Source organism: Tetrao urogallus (genome assembly GCF_951394365.1).
Source record: "Tetrao urogallus genome assembly, chromosome: 3".
Lineage (NCBI taxonomy): Eukaryota > Metazoa > Chordata > Aves > Galliformes > Phasianidae > Tetrao > Tetrao urogallus.
The window spans coordinates 68,616,517-68,637,215 of NC_136815.1; the positions used below are offsets into that span (position 1 = coordinate 68,616,517).

Consider the following 20,699-nt stretch of genomic DNA (forward strand, 5'->3'; position numbering starts at 1 on the left):
AAAGCAAGAAACAGACAATCACAAGGAAATTATCTCAACATTGATATAATAGCTTGTGGAACTGATCTGCATTGTCTGAAAGACTTTGCAACAAGCCCAAACAAAAACATTAGGAAAGTTCAGACCATAAGCACTCTACGTCAATAGATGCAAAAAGACAGCACAGATAAGCAAGCACGTCTTCAGTCTTTTGGTATTTTAAGGGTTTTATTTATACACAAGCATGGTCTACTTCTCAAAAATTATGTGAAGTAGGTATTAAAGACTGCACATGCCCTTGATCTGTGGAAGAAACTCTAAGCTGTTATTGATGGATGTTCAGCATATAGCCTTGGTGCAGATACACATCTCCATGTGTGATAAATGCGAATATAAAAAATTAAAAATAAAAAAAAAAAGTCCCAAGGCATTTTTCTGGGGTTTTCTCTCTTTTCCCATTGCTATAGCGTAATAGTTGGCAACACATAACAAGGATATGAATATTAAAACATCCACCAAGGCAGTGACTATGTTTGAGATGTTTTATTAACTAGTGAAATTTATGGCCCCAGGTATAGTACCTTCACTCTTTCCACATGCACAAAAAAAAGGCAGCCTTGAAATGCTCCAGCATGACAAGCTGGGAAAAGCCTAGTAAAGTCATGAGTAAATGATAGGTGAAAGAAAGATTAAGTCTGCACTATCTAAATGATCTGAGTCCCCGTGATGGATGATAAAATGATGTCTCACTTCATCTAGATCACAGCTTTCTCCTTTCTCACTGAACAGAACTGGAATTGCTGGTGAGCTTTTACCAGGAAGACAGCGCAGATGACAATCCACTTGGTGCAATGAATATTTAATTATTCCAAGCAGAGTGATTTAACTACAAAAGAGATAATTGAAAAACCCCACAAGGAATAATTTTATCTCCTCTGAGTAAGTCATTCCAATGGAAGATGAGGATTCACATTCCTCAGGGCAGAGCAATAAACTTTCATTTGAGCAGGATTTGAGACATTTAACTACTGTTCTACTCAGTAAAATGGGAATAGTACCACACTTCTTTTTCTTTTTTCTTTCTTTTTTTTTTTTAAAGCTCTTAAACCTCCAGTCAATTAATCTCCACTGCTCAAACATGAAAAGGAATGCCTTGCCTCCAGCTGTGAATGGGGTTTATGACTTGAGGCAGCAGTTCTTCCTACTGAGGGCAGCAGCATATTTTTGCCCTGTAGTTGGGGTAGCCTGGAGCACTTCAGGATAGAAGACGATAGAAGCACATATACCAGGGATCTTGCAAGGCTTCCACACAGACAACTGGTACTCACAACCCTGACTTTCAGAGTTCACACCTCACTAATAATGCATGTACAGAAAACGGCTCCAGCCTTCAAACATTTCAAGAGGCACTGCAGGTTTCATGTGAACACGGAGCACGCAGAATTTTTGAGTTGTGTTTATCACTGCCACCATGAGTACACAGTCTCAAAGAAAACACAGGATACCAGCCTGGTCTCCCTTGCTGAAACAAACACATATGCTTATGAAAACATATGCAATATCTTGTACAAGCAAAATAGCATAATCTTGTTATATGAAAGAAGACAGAGAAATACAAGAATGTATGATTAGATCTTTTTTCCTTCTCCAGACAGACAGACATGCATGCACAGAGGCCCCCCCCTTTTCTAATACACAAGGGCTGCTCTGAAATTAACGCCTCCTATTTTAGTATGTTGACCCACAAATTAGAAGGAACGTTGGTGGTACGGCAGTAGAGGCTGAACTCTCCCACCAGTGTCACATTTTGTTGCTGCTCAACAGACGGGAGCAGAGGGGCAATTTGACAAAATAGTGCCTGACACAGAAGTGCGGATATCGTGGAGCTGAATTCCTCCATGAAGAAAAGACATAGCACCTACTGACATTCACTTATGCTGAACATTTATGGAGATCAAACAGTGGATGTGAGCACAGCGAGGTGGTGGGTAGTGTGTTTCAACAAGCAACAGTGGGTCACCTCTGCTGGTGCACATTTGCTGGTGCAAAAACAAGCGCAGCATGCAGGCTCTTGTTCATTGCGGATGAAAACACACAGCTAATAGTGACTGTGTTGAAAAATAGTGTTTTGCAGCTGACAATTTGTTCTATCAGACAGTGTTACTGTGCTCTTCATATCTGTTATAGTTTCCATGGAAATAAATAGAAGGCATTACTTTCAGACTGACCTATGCCAAAGTCCTTCACTTAAGAAGGAAACAGAAACATATTCTGTTAAAACTGGCTAAATCGAAGGTAAAACTTGGTCCTATTTTGGCTGCTAAATTAAGCTAAAGCTTGAGGTACAGACTTGCCTGAAAATTTTTCTTAAAGTGAGCTTTGCAGGACTTCCAATGGAGCTTTCAGTATTATTTTACTAGAAAACACCTAAAATATTTTATATAGGACAACATAGCCAGAAAGGGCTTGTAATGAACTGTAATAAGGAGAGCACTCCCCTGGTATGTGCCGACTTTTCCTTCAGTCTTATTGTCAAATCAGCAGTCTTTCAGTAGCCTGCTGCATGACATCAACTCACATGTTGTGATGGGAAATTTTTTTTCCCTGTCACTGAGCTCTACACACAGATCCTGTGGTTACCTCCTCACTGTGACCGATGCATATGCCCTCTTAAAGCTAGAAAGTTCTCCACCTGTAGTCACTATCTTTCATGGAAGGTATAATCTCTGTCTGGTACACAAATAGCATCTTCTATGATCCTGAACACAGCAGCTAAGGAAGGCAATTGGAAGACTTTTTATCTCCTTTAATAAACAAGCTTTTCAAAGGAACATATATTAAACAAGCTGAAAGCCAAGCAAGCTATAAAACAACCAAATAAATCTGTCACAATTCTCAAATGATCATCATAGTGGTTCAGAGCCTCTCTGACATAAAACAGAACAATTGTTCTGATTTACTGGAACCAACTGGAACCACATTTACATCAAAGGAAAAACATAAATAATCGGATGAAATTAACATTCAGGAATCTTTTGCAACCCAAGAGTACTTTTAGGTAATATACAGAAAACGTTGCATGCTGAGCTTCAAATTCCTTAACTGCCATAATATTGAGTTTAAAATCAAGTGGTAATTTCCAGAAGTTAATTTCCTTGTTTGATCAAAGAGAAGACGTCCCCAGAGACAGTTCTGATAAATGGAGCACATAAAAAGTCATAGCTCTAAGAGGTAATTAATTTGGATTCCTACATACAGTCACTTTTCCTTCCCATTTTCTTGCAACCCACAAGCATTTTTCTCTGATCAAATCAAGCTAGTTGTTACCTGAATGTTTTGTAAAACAGACATCTCTTCAGGGGGACTTTAATCACATGCTCCTGAAGGCCCACAAACAGGACACTCTGGCTATGCAGGATCTGAAGACTCCTGATGGGCTCCCGCTGACTCTTTGGCAGGAGTTCAATTTCCTCAAGCAGGCAGCTGCTTGAAGTTTGGTTCATTGGGGCAAGTACTTTCTTAATAGTGCCATAGTCTGCAGAAGAAAGAAGAAAATGAGTTACTAAAAATCATACTAGTGATTCTATTTGTTATCATTTGATGGATGAATCTTTATTCCATGCAGGATGTTTTCTATAGAGGCTCAAAATCTGCATTTTTCACTGTATTTCCTAAACAGCTTACAGTACAATGAAAAGAACATGAAAACAACTATTACATTCTCTGTGTAGTGTAAGACAGTAACAAATAATTTCATCAGTGCAGGACAGACTTTCCACCAGAAGTCCCTTGAAAAACAAGTGTTCAAAGTTTGGCTATTATACATGCACATTCACAAAACACATTCAAAGCAAGAGCTTCTGATTTCTATTTACCAGATTGTAGTACACTATCATTTGAAAGCAGCTTACAAAAAAATAAACTCTTATCATTGCCCCCAGACTATTTTAAGACTGAGTATTTTAAAACTATTGTTTTTTATCATTTGCTCTTCACTCTTATTGTGATTTCTTGTCAAAGGCAGCTAAGTATCACGGGCCAGCATCAGATCACTGATGAGATTTCTGATTCATTCATGCAAAGTTTATAAGGAATTTAAAAATATCAAAGAACATTTGTTCTGAACACCAAGGACCATGTTCTTACACTGATAAATATTTTAGCTAGTGCCCTGACTAAAAATTATGCAATCTTTTACGTGCCAGCAATACTAAACATTAAAGATCCAGCAGAGAGTAAGTCTTATTCACTTAGGGTCTCTAAAGAACAAAATGGTTTATGTGAGTAGATAACACCTGCAAGACAAATGTTCAGGATGCTCTGTTCTGCAACCCATAAATAAGGATTTTGCCACAAGCGGCAGAAGGCAAGAGGCAAGGCAGACAGATGGCGGCAGAAGGCCTAAGGATGGACCTGGCCCTGACTTGGTGGCAACAGGACACGGCAGTGACAGCTACAGCCCCCTGCCTCCTGGCAGGACAGGCAGACAGCCCTGCTAGGAACAGTGGGGAAGGCAGCCTGAAGAGCCCATGTGGGGCCTGGCACATGGGAGGGAACCACTAGCACACAGACTTAAGAAAATGCAAAAGGCTAGCCTACAGTAGACTCCAAAACTAAAGAGGAGTTGGAGAAACCAAGGTGGCATTTACCAGTAAAATCATCCATTCCTGATGAAAACTGAAGTTAATCCTAAGAACTGCAGGAGTACTGGAAAGGGGAGTACAACACAAAATAGCAGAGGGAGTTTGGATAAAGATTATGTCTAAAATTTTAACCATATTGTTAATGAATCTTTAATAATTGGATAATATGGATGAATTTTATTAGGAAGTCAAGACTAATTACACTCACAACTAATGTTTAGTTCAGTATATAAAATGCATTGCTTCCATAGCAAGATTTGGAGTGTAAAATCATAACTGCCTGTTTAAGTCTTCTGATTAACTTCTCAATTTTGAGTAAAAATCATTTCATGTAAGCATTTAAGTTTCTTTCTAATACTGGTATAAATAAGCTTGTAGGGATTCACTGAATGTAAGAATTTGTTTAAAAAAACCTACAACACAAAAAATACCTCCCATTAAATAACAGAACAGTTTGTGCTGGACGGGACCTTAAATACAATCTCATTCCAACTCCCTGCCATGGCCAGGACTCCATCCAACCTGGCCACGAACACCTCCAGGGTTGGGGCATCCACAGGTTCTCTGGGCAGCCTGTGCCATTGCCACACCACCCTCTGAGTAAAAAGTTTTCTCCTATAATCTAAAATAAATCCCTCCTCTTCTATGAAAAAATAAAAATAAAATTCTAGTTTTGATCATCAGAGAATTGTAAAACGGCTTCAGTTTGAAGGGAACTCAAGGATCACCAAGTTCCAACTCCCCTGCTGCAGGCAGCGTTGCCAACTGCTAGATCAAGTACTAGATCTCATTGCCCAGGGTGCCATCTAACCTGGCCTTAAACACCTCCAGCAACAGGTAATTCACAACTTCTCTGGGTAACCCGTTCCAGAACCTCACCACTCTCTGTAAAAAAATTCCCTCGACATCTAATCTAAATCTCCCTTTTGTTTAAAACCATCCTCCCTTGTCCTGTCACGATCCACTCATGTAAAAAGTTGATTTCCCTCAGGTTTATAAGCTCCCTTTAAATACTGGAAGGCTGCAATGAAGTCTCCCTGCAGCCTTCTCTTTTCCATGCTGAACAAGCCCAGTTCCTTCAGCATATCACTTTTTTTTTTTCTACACATCCTAAAGGAGAGACATATTAACAAAATAATAAAACCACTGCCAAAAATCAGGTTTGCCTCACAACTGAGAGACTACCAGTGCAACCAAACAGTTTAACAAGCTTTGCTTCTGTTGATGTTTGTTGGATGAACATTCAAATATAATTACAAGTTTCAAGGTCAAAATGCAATCTGAGAACTATCCATAAAAAAAAGCCAAAATAGAATCAGTTACTGTGTTAGTCATCAAGTGAAATGCATAAGAGTTTTTGTAGCACAATAACTGGAAAAAATGTAGTAAGAGGAAGAAAAGAAATGAGATCTTTTTAGACATGTGAATGAGTTGGTATCACTTCATAGATCAGTTAGTACAACTCTGTCACTTGTCTAACTGGCAGTTAACAGGTTCAGCATGACTTGTGATACATTGCACTTGGCCTGCCACCTTTTTCATGAGTTGTGTCAAAAATCAACTCAGCATTCAGTATATACTTCTTATGCAGTCTGATGCTCCCTCCTGCTTCAGTGCCAGGCTTGGCACTTAAGGCCAAGTCACTTGATGACACCTCCCCAAAGACAAAAGAGGGGAAAAACAAAACAACAACAAAGAAGAACAACAACAAAAAACACCACAGCACTGGAGAGTTCCTTCTCCCATTGATCTTGAATTTAGCAGTGCAGAACTTTGATAAGAGAATATCATAAAAATCAAATATTTTGTGTTTTTCTCCTCAGCAACTTTGCTTGCAGAAAGGCAATTCATTTTTAAGTTCAGATCTGTGGCTCAGAGAACATGATTATAGCAGCACACTAGCCTAAAACCAAATGAAATATTCTTACTTTTGAGAATTGCAGCACCAATAACTTCCCCACCACAGCTGTGATTGCTCTTTCCTTTTTATCTAGGTGTAATGTGCCCGTTCCTGCCATTTGCTTCTGCTTTCTTTCAGCAACTGCAAAATCATTCATGTACCATTTGTCTTCTAATAGATTCAGTACTCATACAGAAGTGATGAAAGTCCTAATTTTCTAGATTTCAAGAGAAGGAGCAGTGTCAGAGATCCCACAGATTATTTCGAAGAAACAATCCACTCCAGCAGTAATCTGAGTCATATGTCTATTCAGAAAAAAAGGAATAAAATCTTATTTATCTCTGCCTCAGAGGACTTTCCTACTTCTGATCTTCTAAAATCTATCTCTTAAGTTCCTCTGCCTATGTCTCTGATTTTGCATGGACCATCTAGAAGCCCGAAACAGGGTGATTATCTGTTTCTATTCTGCAACTTTGAGTGAGACACAGATTCCCTGGATTGGCAGCTGTGTTGATCATATTATGGTTCCTAGGGAGGGAATATAGCTATCAATCTCCCCAAACCATTTAAACATGTAAACACTTGCTATCACAGCTAACAAAGCCTGGTACACAGGCATTCTTATCCCGGCATAAAATAATCTGTTACACCAGTACTTTCAAAAGCACTTTCAAAAGTCAGTTACTTTGCTCCAGCATTTTCAGTTCTATGACAGCGTGCAATATTTTGTGTCTATCCTATACCACAGATAGCAGGTTTCCTAAAGAAGTTGCAACAGCTCCATCCTCAAACGTATTGTCTGTTCAGCCATTTTCACACCACAGTTGAAATAAGAAATGAAGACAGAAGTAGGGATAGAAATGGTTGTTGAACATAGCTTTGGGGCATGGAGATTTTCAGACCTGTCAAAATCTTTCAAGCAAATCTTTCTTTACAATCACAATAACTGACCACTTCTACCCAGAAATAACTAAGAAGAATAGTAAACACAGACCTCCCTAATGGATGAGACTTTTTTGCCACACAAACTGTGAAAGTATCAATTTCATCACAGATGTCAACACTGACTCCAACTCCAATTTAAGAATCCTAATGAATGACATCTTCAGATCCTGAAAATAAGCAAGACATGCTGGAATAAATCCAGACACCTGTCAGCCTTAGTTTAAGGATGACTGAGTGTACAGAGGAGTAGCGAAAGATAATTCTATTGGACACAAAGCGTAAATAACATGCTATGTTAACTTGTACTGTAATACTTCTTAAGAGATCTGCAAAATCAGCAACTGCATTTTAGAAATCTAATCAGTGTAAGAGAAGATGAAGAGGAAAGAAATATGATGTAATGCATAGGAGACTATGAAGAACTGGATGGAAAACCTGTTCTTGTAGAGAACAAGTTTGGAGGCTATAGTGTCACACAATCACAGAATTGTAAGTGTTGGAAGGGTCCTCTGGAGATCATCTAGTCCAACCCTCCTGATAAAGTAGGTTCCCTACTGTGGGTCACACAGGAAGGTGTTCAGGTGGGCCTTGAGTATCTCCAGAGGAAACTCCACAGCCTCTCTAGGCACCCTGTCCCAGTGCTCTCTCGCCTCATAATAAAGAAGTTCTTCCACAAGTTTGTATGGAACTTGCTGTGTTCTAGCTTTTGCCTGTTGCCACTTATTCCGTCCCTGAACACTACTAAAAAGAGCCTGACCCCAAAATTCATTTAGAACAAAAATGACAGTGGAACAAAATCGAAGAAGTATGATCTCTAAAAGTTTAAACTGTAAAAGGCATAAAGCTCAGGCAGCAATGGACAGCACTGCAAGAGCATGCCTGAAATCATATCAATGGTGACACCTTCAAAGGATAGTATAATATGAACACACAAAACAAATGGAAAATGCTACAAACTAATAAACTTGTGATTTCTGGACTCTCCTGACAGAAGTAAATGCACTGAAAGAGGCTGGAGCAACTTCTTTCTGGAGAAGAATAAATACTTATATGAGCAGTTATCATTATAAAAGTAAAATGTTCTACCTATCTATAACTTAAGAGAGGGCAGTCAACACAAGACCAAAAATGGAAATGAAAGCTATTTTCTGTATTTATGCCACATTCATAACTGAATAAGGTACAATCAGTGCAAGAAATACACTTCACTCTCATGATACATACAAAAGCAGTATAATTTACACATTTTAAAAATCTGTCAACATAATAATCTTTTTTTGTTTGTTTTAAACTGAAGTTTAAAATCACTTGAAGCATATTTAAGAGAGTATATTTTAAGCATAGTTGAAATGAATGCAAATAACATATAACTTCAAGTAGTGTAATTTGAAATGCATTTCAGAAAATTATATTTATCAACTACTTTGATTTTGTTTATTGTAGAATGCTTTTGCGTTCCATTTTACTATTCAAATTATTTTTCTAGTGGGAAAATAAAAATATTCAGACAGTGTTAGGACTGTTGAAATGAAAGAAAAAAGGTCTGTGAATGCTCCATTTCTTTTAAATAGTATTCATATGAGCAAACACATGAACTGTGTTTGTGTTCATTGTGTATTCGTATTACTTGAACATCACAGAAACATAGAAACAAACAGAACGTTTTAAGGCTGTCTTCAAGGTAGAGGTCTTTCAGAAGAAAAAGCTGAGATAATAAATGTAAAATTGATGTAAGTATCACATAATAGTACAGAACCAAAGAAAGCACAAGGCTTCTGCAAAAAAAAAAAAAAAAAAAAAAAAATTAAATTAAATTAAATATATTTATATATCAGAGTTATTTTCTTTCACCATTGGATTCAAAGAAAGCAAAGCAGAACATGCACTTTTTTAATTGCAGAAATGTATTCCAAAGACAGGAAGTATTAGGTTGCATAATGCTCAACACAGAAAAAAGAGACAGGAACAGCTAATGCCTAAAACAGCTGGTTTTGCTGGAAGGGAAAAGCCCAGGCCTTAGGATTAATCAGTCTGTGTGAAATCAAAAAAAGATGCATATGGTACACAGAATATGAGAGCATTCAAAGCCTGCTTTTTTTTTGCTGTTTCTAAAAATAACTTTAAAATTACTTAAATTATCAGTAGAACATAGATAACTAAAACCTTCATTATAATCTGTTTTCCCACATGGGGGCATATGGGGAAGAGGTACAATTTGATTTAAAGTATGGGTATATTTGAAGATAAGAGCACATAATCATTCTCTGTTACTGAAAGTATCTTTCACCTCCAAATTTCTGATGTATGCATGAGTACTTGAATTACAGGAACAGGATTTATCACAATGTAGGCTAAAGCACGTATGAAAGACTGAACTTAAATCCTTCCACTTTAAAAATTAAAAATGTTATTGGCAAATTTATTGGCTCTACGTTGATACAGAAAACAAAAAGAATACAGTTTGATTTTAAATTTCCTCACTTAATTTGCTGAATAGTACTGAAAATGTCATATTTTTAAATGTTTCTTATTTACTTCTCATCCTAACTTCAGATGAAAAAAAGTAAACTTCAAACACTGAATATGGAACTCCTTTGCCTTATCAAGACACAAATTTCACCCATGTTTTAACAATCTGGTCAGAGTGATTTATTTTTCTCTATTTTTAAAATATTGATTGATATTATGAAGTATGTATGGCAATATGTTTATAGAATACTCAGTGAATCTAAAATAGAGATTAAAGATGTGAAGATGTTCTGCTTTGAGTCTTAATAGAAAATAAAAACTGTGATAGGCAAAATAAGAAGTTTAACATTAAAGTACTGTGATTGCCTTGCTATTGGAACTCATCAGGATGATGATAAGTTGATAGTGGATATTAACAGAAATGTGTGCATTAAAAATTTAATTCATTACAGAATCAATTAGCTAACTATATAACAAAAGCTTCTAAGATATGAAGTATTTGGAAACACACAAAATGGAAGAATTTTGTTGCAATTCCCTATGAAACATTGTAAGCTGTTCTCTACTCTTAATATGGAAATTTGTTTTTAAGCACTAGATTGGCTAAATGGAATGTTGGTTATTCTCTGCACCATAATTTACTTGCAGAAAAGCTTAACTTAGGTTTCCTTAATCCATCACATCATCACAAGAGACTAACTTCTGTTGGAGAAAACGTTATGCAAACAATCTAGAAAGCACATAAATCACTGTGCTTGGACATCTAATTAAGTTTCAGTAAATTTAATTAACTTAAGTGACAGTAATCCATGTGATAGGCTTGGTCCTATAAAAGCTAGTATGAATACCATTAAAAATCTCCTGGAACAAAAGTGAATACTGAGTAGTTTGTGTTACTTGTAGAATATACACACAAACCATTGAGAATCACAGAATCACAGAATCGTAGGGGGTTGGAGATCATCAAGTCCAATCCTCCTGCTGAAACAGGTTCCCTACATACAGTAGGTCACACAGGAGAGCATATGGAAAACAGCAAAAAATAAGTTTGCAGTTTTTGGCCCCATAGGAAATACACAGAAAACCAAGTCCTTTCAAGTTCTGGGCCTACTCCAGAAACAAATGCAAAGGCTGGTATGCATGTTGCATGTATACATGTATATATACACACACAATTTCAGAATTTAAATCCAATCATTCTCTTCATCATGCCACATTTCAAATGGCTTTGGATTTCAGAGTTTATTTACACATTTTTGCTAGAGTAATAATAATCTATATATACTTGGTAGCATTAGAGCACAACATTTTAGGTTGTAAGAGCTTTCAGGAAAATTACAGGCACAAACGTTGTTCTGTTGATTTCTTAAGAATAAAGAGTTAACAAAAATTAGCAGGGAAGCAAAGATTCTCAAATTCGAGGAATAGCACTTTCCATAAATAATCAATCAAAATTGTCAATTTCCTCTTACACACAACTCATAACCTTCCAATCGTACAGTCAGTTGTCCATTCTCGAGACAACTAGAGAGAAAAAAAGAAGTGTAAAAATTGTATATATATATATCATTCTAATATATTTTAGTAAAAAGCTACATTATACATTATATAAAAAGAATTCTATCACACATTATTTAATGTGTAATAGTTCCAAAGAACAAATCCTCTAGCTTAGTATACGAGTTAGGAAATAGGAAAAGTTTGGCTTTGTCTTTGAAGAGAATTTTTGAAGCAGCAAAAGTAAAATGAAGACTATGTTAAAATGTTCTTCACTGGATAAAAACTCTCTTTTTACTACAATCAGATTTTTGTATTTATGTTTGTTGGCTTTTATTTTGTTTTAGTTCTTAGATGTAACAACAGCAGGTATGGAAGAATCTAGAAAAAACGAGCAGACAATATTTTAGATTTATCTTCTTTGTTCCTCCTTCTTATTCTCACTATGCTGTTACGTTTCAAATAAATATTGATGCACTTCCTCACAACTGGCAATTAATTTGATTTAAAGCTGAAATGAGATACATAGTTAATAATGCCTGTCAATGAAGAACTTCAATGGTCCACTTCACGTCCCAGTCTTTATGTGGGAGAGGCAATTTAATTCATTTCCCAGCTATTTAGAAGCTGAAAGGTACAATTTAAGTCAGAACCTATTTGAATACCTTCTGAAATGATTAATAAGAGAAGCTTCTTAATGTGCTAGTGGCTATTCCAAGATAAATTCACTTGTACCTCTGTAACTACAGTAGTTTCTGATGACTCTACGTCAAGATTTAAAATGAATTTATGAAGGGAATATTTATGTACTATCCTTTCTACATAGGATATAGAATAACTGCCTCAATGACTCTTTTGATTAAAAAGCACTGATCTAGATACAAGTTATTCCAAAGTCAGGAACTTTGTTCAAACAAAGCCATGTGTTTGGAAGGAGATAAAGAATGTGCAATTAATGACAACCACTGCCCTAGAATTAAATGAAGACAAAATAATATACATACAACACACATTCTAGAAAACTGTAAGGTTACATGATTACTGAAGCTCAGTCTCCTACCTAAACATACTATATGAATTTACTTTCAATCTTCAAATACAGCACATTTGGAAGGTAACTATCAAAGGAAATCAGGACATATTTTCTTTACTATTTTCCAGAGAAAGCTTTTTAAACATAATGCATTCTTTAGAACACCTCTATTCCCTGCAGACTTAATTTCCATGTATTATAATGTATCAAAAACATCATTGAATTTGCAGTTGAATCAGCAAAAGCTTCTTCCATTAATCACGGTGCAAAGTGTTAAACATTTGCTTTTATACAGGAAACTTCCACCACTCCTCAAAGTACAACAGAATGTAAATTGGTGTTATTAAGGTTTCTGCTAGAGGTGTTGCCTGTGATTCAAAAATGTATTACATTTTAGAAAATAATATAATTTATGTAACATCTTCTGGTGGCCATTTCATGTCTCCTGTCAAACTGGAATTTAAATGCAGCTCCAGTAAAACTCATTCAAAATTTTCCACATAAATAGACAATTTGCATTCTAATGAGAATTTCAGATCTATTTGAGACTAAAATGTAAAGCAACTATAAGCTAAACCAAAGCAGCATGCATTTTTGAACAACTGCATCTACATGCTTGAAGTCATTAACCGCTAAAACTTAATTCTTTTTCTGCTTCCCCTTGGTCCTTTTAGAAGCTCAAGCAGGAACCCATAACAAGCAAGAAAACACCTGTCAGACCTCCACATCATTTAGGTCTGTTTCCTGCATATGGAAAAAGAATATCAAACCAAATCATCCCTTTTCTCATCTTGCTAGAGCTCATACACACTTGTGACAAATTTTTATCCTCTCTAATACTAAAACAGATGTTCTACCTTGTATGAAAAAAAGAAACTAAGTACTTTCAATGATCTCAAAATGTATGTATTTTTCATGAACCAAGTTCATTGTCACACCTTCATTTACTATTGCTGTTTCATTTTCAGTCTTACAAGAGATGTTCAGCTTGACAAAGATGTGACAGAGATAAGATGCAAGTTTGTAAAACTTTGTCTGATTTAGAGGAGCTGAAACCATCTATAACAGATCATGTACTCAGTTTACTCAAAAGTAAAACATGAGTTTAGAATACTTATAAGAAAAACTATTGCAGGTATAGGTCCTTTGCAGGCTACCGTGGATGCAAATCCAATTACTAACTAAGATTTCAGTCTATCTGCTGCATTACTTTTATTTATACAACATAAAGCATTAGCTATTCTAAAACTTTATGAAGCAGTAACTTTTCATGATCTTTTACTTGCAAGATCATTTTATTAATTTTCAATGATAAAAGTGTCACTAAAGAAAATGTTCTTATGGATTAATTTGGAGAACTCGTGAATTCTGGGTTTAACTGGTAGCTTTCTTTCTCTTAAGTCTTCATGTGTGAAATTGGTATTCAGAACAGTAACACTACCTAAAAGGAAAAAAAATGAACACTTGAAATTTCATTTTTCTGTAAAACCATTTTATTCAACTATAAAGAGCTCACTGCAAATATTTTAACAAGTACCTTTTCCCACTGAAGATTTCAAACCTCTTTTGTTATATTGTTTTCCTCCATATTGACCTGATTTGCTGACAAAATCAAAACCAGCGACACACATTCATCTCATCATTCTCCTTCGACGTACAGAAGATAGCTGAACTAAAATAGAAAAGTTTCAGCTGCAGCTAAGAAAAATCATGAAGTCTCTAAGAGTTGTGTTACCATGCATCAGTGAGAAAGAGTATCGAAGTGCTAGGAACAGGAGGGAGAGAGATAAGCAATATATACTGAGCATATGAAAAGCACTTCTCCTTTACCGTCAGAAGCTTCTGATGTGATTTTAAGCTGTGCAAGAAAAAGGTGCCTTTCATATCCTTAAGGAGTTTCAGGGAGCACTTTCTGCTTATTTAAAAAGGCATCAGAAAAACATTTTAATAGTCCTTACATTGGTGAATGAAAGCAGTGAATCACTTCTGCAGATGAATTCTGGACCTATTTGGCTTGTAGGATGTAGTGCTCCTCTTGGGCCAGATGAACCATGCATCTGCCTGCAGATGAAACCACCAGCAGGAGGCCTCATCCCCACCCACGGCAGCCTATTCTCTTCTAGATTAAGAATTCAACAAGGAGACAGAACAGATGACTTTGAACTCCAAGAATAATTAAACCTCAGCTCTTCATACCCCATATGAGTGGTGCTGTCACCAGGATCACAGGATTTTCTCTGTCATGTTGCCATGTTCACTAAACTTGAAAATCGTAGGGAAACGTAACAGGTTAGCTCAAAGCACAGCTACTCAATCATGTCCCTATACCATGTATCACTGTTTATATCTCCTCAAGAAACATTCAAATGTGAGCATTCTAACACATAGCAATACTAACAAAGATACTAACATTGGTTTAAGAAATACTGTTCCTGTAGAGAGGATCTGATTCAAACAACAGCATAACACAAGGCTTTAAAGTGCTGGGGAACAGAAAGCTGGCAAAACATGATTGAGAACAATTTCAGGTTTAGCTCTAATGCCCTGTATTCCCTCTCCTCCGTGGAAACATCAGCAAATCTCAAGTATACAGTACAGAGCAGAAGCACAATTCATGACAACACCAAGAATAAAGTCATTGATCATACCAAGTGATCATGTCATTCCACATTTGCATTTAATTTATACAAACTCTGTCTATAAAAATTACCCAGTAATGCAAGATTTACATGACAAATGAAGACAGCATCCTCACAGGGCCAGGACAATCTCACATGAAGCTGGCATGCAAAAAGACACATTTTTCCGGCTCAGAAAAGCAATGCCAGGTTCAAAATGAAATAGAAAAAATACCAAGACTATGCTGGTGCATCAAGCCTGCAGCCAAAATAAAATTTACATTGTTATTGCCTTTGATCATAATTACTATATTTGAATCAAACAGATCCTGCCTATATGCACATTAACTTATGTGCAGCACATTATTCCTTTGGGATGTACTTCAGGTTGTTCTTAAAGCGTACCTAGTTTGTGTGTCCAGACAAAATCAAATCGGGACCAACCAGGCTAGAGTTGAGGTACAGGATTTTTCTTAGGTGGTTGAAGTATGATTGGCAACAGTTTTTTGCTCACAGATATAAAAACATTTTACTCCTTAAAGCCAGTTAGATTACAGCCAAATAGATCCAATATCAACAGTTGAGAAGTGAATAACATATACTAGAGAAGGTCCATTTGACAATATGCTGTGTTGACAGCCATTCTTGTTTTCACTATCCAACTTTACTTTTACTAAAAATGACACAAAACTTGAAGCCCCAAGAAAAAGATGGCAGAAGCCATACATACTCTATTGGTTCTGAATGAGAAACATTACACCTGCCAAGAGATGTCTAGCTTTGTTATGCTGGATTCTGAAAAGAAAAAGAAATATAGGGCTGCTATCGAATAAAGTAATTCAAAATGAAAATTAAAAAATAATAAATTAATAAATAATTAAACAAATAAACAAAGTCTATGTTAAATTCCCAGGAGCTTCTTCTCAGGAACAGAAAGCATTCTAGTTTAGGAGAGACCTGCTAAAATATTTAATCAGTAGGCAGGACTGGACTTATCAGATAGTAAAGATAAGTCTCACTAAAGAAATGTGTAACCTCTTGCTAAAATAGTAGAAGAGACAATAAACATAGTTATTAGTTGCAAGATGAAATGGTTGTTATGATTTAAGGCTTACTATCTGACACAGAGCAGCAATGAAGAATGTCACGCTACACACAAAAGATAAAATTACTATGGAATACAGACTCTGGATCATCGCCAGCCTTCTAAAGTTGAGATGTGTTAACTCTGATTGGAGCTGGCTGGACAGGGAGTGCTTACTGCTCCTATTACTTTTTATTGCTTTCCCATTGTGCCACCATAATAATAAATATCTTGTACTACCCAAAACATGCTATGAATATGATAGTTTTCCCACTGAATAAATTTTCGAGTGCCCAGATCAAAGAAGCATTTACGTGCACAAGTGGAGAAAATTGTTTCTCAGATAATTGCTCACTATAAACCTTGCCTAATTGCTTAACTGAGTTGTATGTGGCTGCTTTCACCGAAGCACCAGAAAGACAACTAACTGCTGTACAAATCCAGAAGCATCATAAACTTGGCTGACTACAGTGAGTCAAGGATTCTCCTCTACTCAAACACATTTACAGTTTGCATGGTGCCTGTATGTCTCTGATCACAGTGGAGCCAAGTTCAGTACAAATCTTGTATGACATACATGGAATGTCAGCAGCATTTTCAGCATAAAGGACAGCTTTTGTTCAGAAACAGTGAAGGGAAGACTGATGCTGCCACACATTTGTTAATAATAGAATGTAAATTAGGAAGTAAATGGAGAAAAGATAGCAACAAATTTGGAATTAGAGACGTGAACCGAGAACCTCTACCCAGAAGATTTTCTCTAAAACATTAAAGCAGTAATAGCCATGGTATACACCATAAATAGTCATATTATAATCTTTTTATAACAGCTTAGGAACTGGGACATTGTCCATAATTAAAAATCAGCTTTTTAAACCCTGACAAGTGATCTACCACTACATTTGTTGTGTTCATTCTGTTCTTTTTGAAGCTGTGCAGCTATAGAATCAAATTTCCAAGATTCGTGAGGTAAGAAAAATAAAAAATAAAGATTCTGTTAACCCTTAATGAGTGACTTGATACAGTAAAATGCAGACATTGCGTAGTCTACCTTTTTGTGAACCTGTCTGCAAAATTACAAGACACATCATAGAAAAGCCACAATTCTGGGAATAACTTATCTATATCTTATGATCACTCTTCAGTATCATGGAACAAAGAGAGATATGTATTTATTCAGAAATTCTTTACCTTAGGAAAATTAGCCAGGTAGTATGACTGGGGCTGAGTAAATGTAAAAACAAACAACAAAAAGTCCTAGTTGACTGCTAGTGACAGCGTTGGTATTTGCTTAGTTGAAACATTTGGATTCATTCAGTTTTACTTTGAAAAGTGCAGCAGAATGAAGAAGCTCACAAATGTGAGAAGAAGTTCAGTAGAATATCCCATCTAATTGCTTTACTCAAAGCGCACACTGAATACCATACATATAACATCATCATACTTGTGATCCTGCATTCCCTTCTTTTAAGGGTAAAAGAGGAGTCTTATGTTCGAACATTTTTGATTAAATTTCAGCCTTCTTTGGCTGTCAATGGTTCATTTAGTCACTCTTAGTCATGTCCACCTTAAATGTAAGGCTTTCTCAAAGTAAAAAGCCTTGCAGAATACTCTACACATATTTACAATGCTTAGTAATGTGTCAAGTTGCCTAAGCCTTTCTGAAACGTTGTACAGAGCCAAGCCCCTTCCTCCTCACATTTCTCAGTAAGGATCCTGATCACTAACTACATACTCATGCAAGAGTTGGTTAAAGGCTGAACCTCCCTGGGATAAGAACCAAACCAGCCCCTGTAGCAGCCTAGTCCAGAAGCAATTCTGACTTCCAGTGGCAGCACTGAGGTGCCCACACTATGTGTTCTTCAGACATTTATTTACAGTCTACACCTAATGGAGCTGGGCAATCATTAAAACAAACTGATAACCTGTGAGTAGAAGAAAGGGCTGCTCCTATTTAAATTTGTCCCATGGGAACAGAATACAAATGTCATCTATTTGCAGCAAGTAATTCATGAATGTGCTGTCAAAAATACAAACAATCTGAGCAAACACAAGCAACAAACTAATCAAAATCATGACCTATTTATGAGTTGATATAATAAGAAAAACTGACTACAAATAAGTGGTGGGTAATTTGTTCTCACATATAAGTTGCTGTCAATGAATAATTTAACCAATTCTAGTTACAGTCTTCTACTTATTAAGAAACCTCCTTACGTCTTACTGGAGCTGGCAGAATGATAGATGTCTACAAAGAGTGAAAAAGCCAAGGGAAATCAGTACTCCTGAACATCTGTAATGTGAGGTTTGATTCTATAGAGCCTGACAGTATCATTTGTAGCCTAGACTTCAAGCATGGTCATTCCAACATTGTTACATTTAAAGCCACTTTGCCCTGTATGGCTGACACAATACGAAAGGCAGAAGTGAATCAATTTTTCTGTGTTTAAATTACCTAGTAAAACAGCTATGCTTTGCACTACCCTTCTTTCTTTTTATTCTATGTGGAAAATAATATAAATATTCTGGGAAGAGCACATTATAAGTGTTCTTGGTAATAACATCTGCATAAATCCCAGCCTAAACGTTATCAGACTCAGAGCCATAACAATGCAATATTTTTTCAAGCTTTGCAGTAAAATGGAAAAAAATCTTCCTGGAAAGATTAATAACACAAACAAGGTATTAATTCAGATAGAGTTTTCCTTCATCAGTATTAACATTCATTGTAAAAGGAGCATAGAATAAGGTTATTTATTTGATGTTTTACTGCTCAATTTCTTAAATAGTGTTCAAGACCATCATGTTACTGTTATGAGTGGTGTCTTCCAAGATACACCATTTCTAGATGGCGGAGAAACTGATGGCTGTCTATGTTTCAATCCTCTTAAAATGATAATGCAAAAGGCCAAACAGGTAAGTTACAGAGAAGTAGTTTTGGAAATGTTGCAGTGGAACTTTACAACCGGGTAAAAGCATATCATGTCATTGTCTAGGAAAGTCAGAAGAAACACAGTAACTGTGGTTTTTATTACAACAGATGAGAAGGAGTTTTAACACTCTCTGATTATTGCCTGCTGCAGTGCATATGCCCCATTATCCATCTGCACTCTGATTTCTCCTGCTGCTCTGTTTTCAAACTAGAAAGTATTAATATATACAAATAGCCCACTACACTTTCACACTTGAATTGTTACTCAAATTACAACTACTTGATCATCATTATTATTGCATTTATACTGTAGTTTCTAGGCTAAAAAGATGCTTCTCAAACTCAGAGAAAATGTCTATAGCGTCTTTCAACGCAAACTATCTGCAGATTACTTCTCAATCTCAACACACCTGAAATAAAACACTCAGAAACACCACCAATTGGAAAAAAAATTAAGCTCTGTTCCTCTCTTCACCATGTCTGAAATTTATATAATCATATATCTTTGCTTGTAATTTTAAGGTTCATAGCTTCACACTTACCATATACATTATGACACAGTGCACACTAAATATGAAAGCATACTTTGGTCAGAACCTGTAGTCTGCCAGGAAAATTGCTATACTTCATGCAAAAATTTTAAGCAGAAATACACACATATTGAGTCATGGAATGGGATGTTCCCTAACAGATTATGTGGTACATTCCTAAAAATTCCTAAAAAAAAAAAAAAGAAAAGAAAAAAAAAAGACAGTATTGTAAGCAGGAGAATCAAATCTTGCAATAATCACCTAGTAAGTCACAACAAAGACATACAAATTGTTCTGACAGCATTTCCAAAACGAGCGTCATTAATCATTTCATGAGATAAGGACTAATTTCTGTTAAATCTACAACATCAGCAAGGGCAATAACAAAAAAATATGTTACATTTGTGTAGGTTTACCACCTGTTATTCCCCCACTGAAGACAAATGTATGAAACATCCATTTGTATTATAAAAAAAAAACTTTTGAAATTTCTTTATGAAAGGTCTCCACATTTTCATAATTACTGCTGTATGTGGTTCACCAGGGTTGCCTTTTATCATTACTCTCTGCAATACTATGTACAATTTGAAGTCTAAAGAGGGGTAAACAATACCACCTTCCAGAACTTCTTGTACAACTTCTGTTCTAAACTATTCCAGTCATCTTTAAACTTCAAAATAACCCTGTCCTTATGGCATAAAAATTCAGGCTTAGTTCAGTGAACACGCCATTCTTTAGAGATATGCAGCACAGCCAACAGTAAATATTTCTTCACATTTCATTAGGTCTTTGTAAGGTCGCCACACCTTAATTTTATCAGTGCTAAACTATGAATTACCATATTCAAGATCTACCAATGGGCACATATGATTTCTGTACAGGAAACAGAGGGCATATCTTCTGCACACTCAGCAACCTTCAGAGAAAACACAGACATTTTTCCACAGTTTTTTTATTTATTTATTTTTTTCCTGTAGTGCCAATATGCTTTATAAAGATTTTGCTCTCATTTCAGTACCCTGTTCTCTGAAAAATGCTTTGGAGACCTTTGTATTTTGGCAAAGTTTTA

The 20,699-nt window shown here is 36.1% G+C and overlaps 1 protein-coding gene across 1 annotated transcript in view; it reads right to left on the reverse strand.

The window, feature by feature from the left end:
* The window catches only part of SEMA5A (semaphorin 5A), a gene marked incomplete at both ends in the record, with an annotated part of 216,220 nt that overhangs the window by 84,245 nt on the left and 111,276 nt on the right, over positions 1-20,699 (reverse strand). The window contains one exon of the mRNA XM_079533089.1: positions 3,307-3,514. Coding sequence (XP_079389215.1) covers positions 3,307-3,514 — 208 coding nt within the window. The remainder of the gene's footprint in view (positions 1-3,306; positions 3,515-20,699) is intronic.